Genomic DNA, 9597 nt, shown 5'->3' with positions numbered 1-9597 from the left:
ACTTGGCAAAATGGCTTTAAAGCAATTACTTAAACCATTTTGAGATGGAAGTTAAAGAGACGCAGCTATAAACCTAGGCTTCTTGGAATGTTTATGAAACTTCCAAATAAAGGTAACTATTGCTCACCTTGACCCAAAAGACTTGCAAAAATCTTGGTGTTTTGCAATAACCTCTTGGGAATAGAGAGAGCTACTTTCATACGTTTGAGCAAAAGAATTAACCATTTTACTCAACCAATGAAACCAAGGCAAGCCACTTAGGCTGCTATGTGCAGACAAACCCCACCCCAGAAATTGGAGAGGGGAGCTCTCCTATCCAAAGCTGACATGCAGTCAAGATGACCCCACCTTAAGGGCCTTGGAACATTATGACATTTATCCATACTCCTACACTGCAAGGAGAAAAATAAAGAAAATGACTTGCACGACGTAAAGATCAAAACTACAATATTAAATTAACCAAAAGCCTCATCAAAGGTTTCTTCTCGAATAGGTCTACATTTCAAAAGTTTCTTTTTAAACAAGGGTGCAGCCCTTGGAGGAGTTGCAGATGTTTTCTTTTCAGAAGGTGGCTGGCCCACGCTTCTACCCTCATCACCTGGCATGTCAAAAAGCAGACCACCTTGGAACTTGCGACCACAAGAGTTCCTGCAACAATGAGAGCACATTTTAAATTAGAGACAAGGCAAATACAGAGAATGCCGACATGTACGAAGAGGATCCTAAATAAGATACACAAACAAATCCCTTCCTGAAATTCAACCCTGAGAGAAAAATGCTTACAAATCTTGTTAAAAGCAACAATGTCACAGCTTTGTACGAACTCGTTTCTTGGCTCTTCCATCAAATAGTCCTCAATCAGATTGTCAACTGACACCAAATCATCTACAATGGTCATCATTATTTGCAGCTTTTTGATGCCATAGCCAACAGGTGCAAGCTTGGCTGCCAAAAGAGTCACAACTTTGTATTACTTTCGGTGCACAGAAACACAGTAACATTAAAAGTAATCAAACTGCACAGATCAGATACATCTGCAACAGCAGCACCACTTACATGCACCCCAGAGGAGGCCAGGCATGGAAATACTTCGAACTGCTTCTTCAAGCTTCACCATGTCTGTTTCATCATCCCAAGGCTTTACATCCAAAAGGACCGAGGACTTTCCACCTGCTTACAAAACTGAGTTACAACTTGCCCACCATTCAGACTTGGAAGCAGCAACAAGTCTAGCCAAAATTACGCAGGTAGCATACTCTCTTTCTTCTTTGCAGAAGACTTCTTCTGTTCCTCGCGTTCAGCAGCTGCTTTCTTTTCCTCTTCTGTTTCCTCACCGAACAAATCTAGATCATCATCATCATCAGCCTTCACACATAAGGTACCATCATTAGAATCATTTAGTACTCACATAGTACAAGAATTCAACCATACAGAGAGAAGGAGAACCTATAAAAAGTACACAACATAATGAAACCTCACCTCAGCAGCAGCAGGAGTGGCTGGAGCAGGGGCAGCAGTAACATTGTCCAGCTCTCTGGTCTGTAGGATAGGCAAACCCACAATCTTGACACCAACGGGCGTTCCAGGTAGACTGGAGCAACATCATTTATCCACCAAGTCAAACAAAAGCTCGCATTTCGTGCTTCAAAAATTAACAACACTTATGCCACATTACAATCTAGCCTCTAACTAATGCTCAAAAGCCTTTCAATCACAAGGCAGAGCCACAAGCAAGAAAAGAAGCCACCCCAAGTCTGCTAGCAAGTGAAAAAACTTGTCCATGCCATCAAAAAATACCATTTACATCAGCATACATAGTGCTTTTTTTTTGAAGTGTGGCTAAAAAATACCTACCATTTCTGCAACAGTGCTGAGATGTGATTGTACCAACGGGAGACATTCACCAAATCAGCCTTGGGTGCTTGAGAAATTGCACAAAATGCCACAATATCATCCTTGGATGGCTGATAGCTGACCAAAAACTTGCAAATGTCAGGAACTACAAAGAGGATAACAGCACAATGGACACGGATATTGATGCCCAATCTTTTACCATTGTGAAGGCAAAACACCATACAAAAAGCACCAGAATACATATATACAATCATAATTAAGAAAGAAAGATTTGAATAGCTATTTTTAAGTAAAAACACATAGAAAAAAAGACACTAAATAATAATTTAAAATAAGGTGTCCAAAAACAAGACAATAGAACCATAATAGCCTAATTGCATCAACGGAACCAGCAAGCCATTGAATGTTACACAACCAAACTGGATAGCCTTCAGATAATTCTAAATCCATTCACTAGTGCCAAGAACCAAAGGGGAGTAAGACAAAAGTAACAGACTAGAAAAAAGCATTAGAAGGACAGCAACAGCTCTAACTTTTCCACACACAAGAGATAATTTCCTCAATTTCACCCCGTTACAGAATGAAATCATTCAGACATGCATGGGTACAAGTATAATCCATACGTATAGAGATGCTAGGGTCACTTACAGAGGACCTTGAGCTTCAAAGCCAACAGACACAAACACAACCCAAGATTGGGCACCTGTACTGACTTGATTTGAGCATTTTAGACCACCTTTGACTGCTTCAATCAGTTTATACCAACCATTATGGCAAAAGCAAGGCAACTACAAAAAAAATTCTTTCAGGCAAGAGGAACAACCGTCGTATTTTACTCTGAATAGATATGTTCAGCATTAAAAAGGCATGACTTCAAAGAGACCTCCCTTAACAACGTGAAAATATACGCCAGAAATCGATTTCCTCCGTCCTAAATGAATTGAAAATTTATGATCGCCAAATTCAGAAAGGCAAGCAGTGGCAACAGAGTGGCTTGTTGCATCCAGACAAAAAAAAAACATTGAATAAAATGAAAATGCATTTCCAGGATTTTGAGCAATTTCATTGACAGTGCCATTACTCATGCACTTGCTGGTCTTTTAGCTGATGCACATAAATGAAGAATGCATACATGTGGGCATTTTGGGGCATTATCTAAAAGTTTGGTCGATCTTGATTACAGGAAGGCGCATGGATGATATGGGACTAGATTATTATCTTCTGCATTATTCAAAAATTGAGCAATTTCCAGGTAGACTTTATTTTACGTATAGACGGCTGCATGCACTAGGAGATACAAGCAGATGGCACTATTTTTTACAGGAGCATAGGCAGAGCATCACACAACCACGAATAAGCCAAATCTTATTTTCCAACAACATTATTGAGTGCCCTTTCTTCTTCTCCTCTCCAAACGAGCAAAATAGCAAGAACTTCCTTTTTCTTTACATAATTATACTGCTTTCTGTATGTGCACCTACTCCACAACAGGCCAAAAGAGACAGAGTACTCAGCAGCACCCCATACAAGCGCAGGGTCCATTATCAGGCTCAGTCTCAAACAGAACCAAAAAGGCAACTTCTGAACGGTTCTTAATATGCCCTAAACCCTTCAGCACAGATAAAAGAGAAACCCTAACACAACAAAGCAAGGAATCGAAACCCTAACCTTTAACAAATGCAACACATAAAGGATTTAAACAAACCCTGAACGAGAAAGCACCCAGATCGAAACCCAGCTGACATGAAGACGAAGATAGATCCCACTGACCCGGAGATGTAGCTCCTCGTGAGGAGGAACTGATCGAACTGCTGGAGACCAGATGAAGAGCTGAGATCTGGAAGCTCCACCACCGCCATCGAAGCTCTTGTGATCTGCTACCGCCTAGGAACGGTTCGATACGTTAGCTGCGAGGGTTTCATATACGAAATCTAAGGGTTTCGTATACGAAATCTAAGGGTTCAAAAAGCCTCGTAAAAATAGATGGGTCTAAGGAATGGAAAAATTATGTGCTTTTTACAAAGCAAAAAAAAAAAAAAAACTCTTTAAGCTACCTTTGTTTTTGTGTACATATATTTAAATATACATAATTGAATAACTTAATATGAAAATATATCGTAGAATTAAATACATATTTATATAAATGTGGGCATATATTTATTATTGGTTATTTTTTCATTTTAAAATTCATGTTAAATATTAGATCATCTTAATGTGAGTAATAAAAGAACTAAATGCAGTATATTATTGTACAATATCACATCACATATATATAATACATTCATAAAAAGTGGCACTGCCTAGCCAAAATGATTTATGAATTTGTTTAGTGATAGTAGCCAAAATGTAATCTAATACATCAACAAGGCCTTTCTTTAACAAAGGCAAGGGGATTGTATTGTTGCAATTAAAAGTTATCCATATCATCAAGGTATCTGAAAAAAATCGACCTCATAATAGTCAATAGTCAATGATAATTAATAATGCTCAATTAAAAGTTATCCAAAAAAAATCCACCTCATAATGGTCAATGGTCGATGGAGCAATCATGTATGCTTGAGTCCATATCAATACTACTTTTCGTAATTACATGTCACACTCACAAAACTTCTTAGTTCAAAAAACAAAGCCACACAATATGGCGAACACTCATTCTCTATAAATACTATAAAATCTAGGAATGGGTCCTTCCCTGGTTGGCATGCTTGATTGAACTTTATCCTTTGAGTTTCAGCTGGCAAGTTGGTGTTGTGACGTGGTGCAAGTGGGTGTTATGGGGGCCTATGGTGATCTTTTTGAGCCTTAAGGTTACTTGGCAGTGCCTAGGGAGTATGAGTGTAGCTCTCTTGGGGGCTTGACACCCTAGGAGGCTCTTCTTTGATGGGAACAAAGTTAGGGAGGGGCCATTGCACATGGGCTAGGTATATTCTCTTACTGCTTGGTGTACATGGACCCTTTCGATTCCTTCGGAGGTGATGTTCACATTCAGTCAAGGTGGCGGTCACTGCTCTCCATTCCTCCTTAAGCTTTGGGATTAGCACCAATGGCATGGCTTTAGGTCTCCCCTCCATCTTTGGTTTAGCATTGATGACATGGTTATAGAGGCTTGTGGAGCAGGTTTTCCTTACTTACGGGTTCCCTTTGTAAGAGCCTTATGCTTTTAATAGCCTGGTTCGGGCCCATCTACTAGGCACAAATTGGGGTTCAAGGTCACCACACTCTCTTTGGCTTTGGAGATGGGGTACGATCCACGAAGTTTTTGAGACTCGTACTACGAAAGGGTTTCCTTTGTAAATCCTTGAGCTCTTAACATCTTAGCAAGGATCTAGTAGAGCTCAATTTGTGGATAAAGCTCTTTTGTTAAGATCTCCACTCTCATGAGATGACTAGGCTTTTGGCTAAATGGTGGCTACCAATTCTTTACTTGGGCATACTTTCCTTGGCTAGCCAGGGCACTCTTGGGTACCCACTCCTTCTTAGTGGTGGTTGCTAGGTCTTTGCTTGGGTGTACTTTCCTTGGCTAGCGAGAGGGTACTCTTAGGTACCCACTCCTTCCTGAAGAATTGTTAAGGATGATGTTTGGGGGGGGTGGTCTCCATCTTCATCAATGAGGTTCTCCATAATGGTTTGAGGGGGTGGTCAATGCAGCGAGGCAAGAGGAGTGTTAAAGTGTTAATGGTTTACGTGAGGTGATGGCATAAAATCAGGTGATGAGGCTTAGGATGTTGAAAGGTTTGGGGTGTCCTCATCCACCAAGGGTATGCTAACCATCCTGTGGGGAAGCTTGACTTTTCCACCAACTAGCTACACAATCAACAACAACCACAATCCATCCCCTCTTTGGAGGATGATGCTCTCTTTCATTATACTTGTGGGGGGGTTATAAAACTTGTAAGATTATGGATTGGGAGTAAAAGATAGTTCCAATGTAAAAGTTAGCTTCAAATCAATCGACAATTATAGATTGGGAGTTGTTTCCCACGATGTTAGTTGCAAATGGTGTGAGGGTGGATGGTCTAATGAGGTCCATGTCTCCCAAGATAAAATGCTATGACTAGTCTAGGTGTTAATCAAGGCTGGCCACGCAGCTAGGTGGTCTTTCTAGGTGAATTGTAACTCAAGGTAAGCAAGTTCCTCCACCGCTGGTTCTATTTCAAATGCATCTAGCACAAACACGGATGTGATTTCGGCACTCTCCAATCATGCAATCCTTATCCCAAGCTTATGTGGAAGAGTGTCCATGGTTGTTAAAACGTGAATCTAATCCTCACATCATCAGGCTCTGGAAGCGACTCATATTTTAGGTCCTTATCTTCACCATCCAACATACAAGCTACAAATATCAATCGTAGTCATGTGTGAACTTCTATTATATATATGCTCTACAGATGTCTATTGAAGTGATCCAATAATGGTTCTATGTTGTATATGCTCAGATATCTACTAAGCAATCCAATAATGGTTCTATGTTGTATATGCTCAGATATCTACTAAGCAATCCAATAATGGTTGTCCCATACTTGCATGTATAAATGTGATCAGTTTCCTAGTTGAGCCTTGCTTCTCTCATGAAGGCCTTCCAAGGATCATGGTGTACAACCCTCTTCTCTAATGTAAGGCCTTTCGAGGATCATGGTGCATGACCTCTTCTCTCATGTAAGGCGTTCTTAAAACCATGGTGTATGACCCTCTTCTCTTAAAGTCCATCACCACAAATGTGTGGTGGAACCTTAACCCAAAGGTCTTAATCTTTGCATCTTGTAGGATGCCTAAGGTTTGATTATGTTCCCATATAGGCAAGCTTGACCAATGAGGATTATGCCTATGAGTGATGGTGGGCTTCTTTGTGGCTTCTTGAGAATGGACACAAGTCTAGTCAAGGCCTTTGGCACACTTTGAGGTTCCCTTATAGTTCCTGTGATTGGCTCTAGGATAGGGTCATGAATACACTTAAGTGGGATTAGTGGTTCGTATTCCAACACTTGCTCAAGGATGAGCTCTAATTCAACATCTACCTTCCCCACAAGCTCTTGATCTTGCTTTATACACTCATTTTCCAACATTGGGTTGGGGTACTCTTTAAGTTTCTTTAAAGGTTTACGTAATTAATGGTTCTCTTTTCTTTAGCCCAAAGGTCTTAATCTTTGCATCTTGTAGGATGCCTAAGAGTTTGATTATGTTCCCGTATAGGCAAGCTTGACCACAAGGATTATGCCTATGAGTGATGGTGGGCCTCTCTATAGCTTCTTGAGAATGGACACAAGTTCGGTCAAGGCCTTTGGCACACTCTAAGGTTCCCTTATAGTTTCTGTGATTGTCTCTAGGATAGGGTCATGGATACACTTAAGTGGGGTTAGAGGTTTGTATTCAAACACTTGCTCAAGGATGAGCTCTAATTCAACATGTACCTTCCTCACAAGCTCTTGAGCTTACTTTCTCTTTAAGTTTATTCAAAAGGTTTACGCAATTAATGTGTCTCTTTTCTTTGGGAAGAGCTGGTTTAAGCAAGAGATCACTCATTGTCTCCACCATAAGGGAGGTAGGCTTGGAGCTCTTCTTCGAACCACTTTCAATGGTCACACGACATCGTTTACTGTTATCGTGTGTTGTATTTCCATGTTCTCTTTGACTTTTTCTTATTTTGGACCTTTAGCCATTTCAGGGGCTACTTTGGCCTTTAGGGCTTATACCTCTGGCTTTTTAGCTATTTGCTTTTTAGGGGCTACTTGGGCCTTTAGGGCTTATACCTCTGGCTTTTTAGCTATTTGCTTTTTAGGGGCTACTTGGGCCTTTAGGGCTTATACCTCTGGCTTTTTAGCTATTTGCTTTGAAGTTGAAGCTTGAGATTTTTTGCTTCTTTATTGTCGTGCTTGTTTCTTTGGCTATTGCCTACATCTTGGTTTGGAGCCTTGTGATGGCAATAAGTGAAATAAGTCCTCCTTAACAAGCTAGATCTTGAGCTTTCTACTTCTTTCCTTAACTATTGCCCTCATGTTGGCCTAGAGCCTTGTGATGGAATTAAGAGGGACTATATGAATAAGTCTTCCTTATATGCTTAACAAGTTAAGGCTCGTCAAAGTGGCTAATGCCGAGACATTGGGATGATTGTCTATTTGGACAATCCTTGAGGACACTCGTCGGTAACACGGTGCAGGCCCTTGCAATGAAAAGAAGTGACATGCGTGACATGTTATTGAAGTCTCTCACACCATGTTTTCATACAAGGAGGCATAGTCAATGGTGGAGATTGTGCGATTTCTCTAGATATCCGTATGAATTGTATTGCTCATATAACTCATAGCTCTCCTATTCTAGACTCTCAAAGTCCGCTAGCAAAGTCACTTAGTACTATTGTACTAGTATGATTCTCTAGAGGAACTGGTTGGGTTGATAATATCGAAGAAGGTGGGTATAACATTGGTGATGATCATGTACATACCTCTTAACAAGGGATTCTAATAAAAGCGGACATTGGAATATGTGTCGATTGATGTGCATTTATTATGGCTAGTAGGGTTAGTGGGTTGTGTTGGCATTGGAAGCATGGGGGGTTATGGTCTTGGAGTCCACATTGTTGGGTTTCCTAGGGTACTAACAATGGGTTGTATTGTGGCTCCCATGGCCTTGGTAATGAGCATAATATTGTTGCTGTCTAGGCCTTCACATAATAGACACTCCATTCTTCTATGGTTTCATTGACAAGTTACACACACTAAACCATGCCTTTCCATGGAAACAAGTGGGTATCCAGCTTGAGGAATTGGTTAGGCCTTGAGGTTGGGCTTTTGGGGGCTGGCCTACCACTACTGGCCTAATTGGTTGAGAAGATTTTATGCCAACTCATCCATGCTCATATCATTGACTAGGAGTCTTTTGGTGCTGGTGGGGATCCTTTAGCCACCGCTAAGGGTTTGGATGGATAATGTATCCCCTATCTTTTGGTTTGGTGAACGACTTCTACATTCCTATCTTAAAGATTGTCTACTAGGTCTATTGCCTCGCGGACGGTAACACTCGTCAAAAGATGTTATTTCTACACCCTGTAGAGATGGCCATGAAGCCTCTTGCTCTTGAGACCGATCTAATGAGCAATAAAGCCGTCTAGTCTATTGCCTCGCGGACGGTAACACTCGTCAAAAGATGTTATTTCTACACCTTGTAGAGATGGCCATGAAGCCTCTTGCTCTTCAGACCGATCTAATGAGCAATAAAGCCGTCTAGTCTCACAGGTTTTGTATCTCATATTATGGAGATACTTGGTTTGGGCAATGTTCCCTCCTTTCTCTTATTTGAGGTTATAGATATGTGCAATGGGGTTCCATTTGGCTCCATTGGTTAAGAATTCCATAGTGAATGAGGTTATAGATATGTGCAATGGGGTTTCATTGGTTAAGAATTCCATAGTGAATGCGTGTCTTATAGCTCATGGTTGACCTTTTCAAGTGGGTTTAGAGACCTAAACCACTTGCCTTCTTTTCCTTCAAGGCAAACTCTAAAAGAGCAGATCTTGGTAGGATCATCAACCCTACCCATGGCTTCACAAGCTTGATTGAACTTCTCTAGGTGATCTCCAATTCCATCAAATTTTATCATCATCCTTTAAGATGTGGATTAGCTTAGTTTTTTCCATTTCTCAGCCTCTAAGTGTTGTGCTGCACATAGCCTGGCTCACCTCTTCTTTTCCCAACTAAAACTGATCATCCCATAAAACCATCTGCTTTTGTTCCTCCAAGACTATTATCT

At 40.7% G+C, this 9597-nt stretch overlaps 1 protein-coding gene across 1 annotated transcript; it reads right to left on the bottom strand.

The window, feature by feature from the left end:
* Positions 1 to 430: 430 nt before the first annotated feature.
* Positions 431 to 3846, bottom strand: LOC147620081 (elongation factor 1-delta 2-like). Its single transcript, XM_086772253.1, has 7 exons — positions 3625 to 3846; positions 1855 to 1971; positions 1480 to 1591; positions 1257 to 1365; positions 1057 to 1170; positions 784 to 945; positions 431 to 648 (listed from the first exon to the last, which is right to left on the bottom strand). Coding segments are annotated over exons 1-7 (705 nt in total). The 5' UTR covers positions 3714 to 3846; the 3' UTR covers positions 431 to 646.
* Positions 3847 to 9597: the final 5751 nt, after the last annotated feature.

Source organism: Cibotium barometz, chromosome 32 (assembly GCF_041138505.1).
Source record: "Cibotium barometz isolate CiBa-2024 chromosome 32, ASM4113850v1, whole genome shotgun sequence".
Classification (NCBI taxonomy): domain Eukaryota; kingdom Viridiplantae; phylum Streptophyta; class Polypodiopsida; order Cyatheales; family Cibotiaceae; genus Cibotium; species Cibotium barometz.
This window is presented reverse-complemented; position numbering and strand designations above follow the sequence as displayed.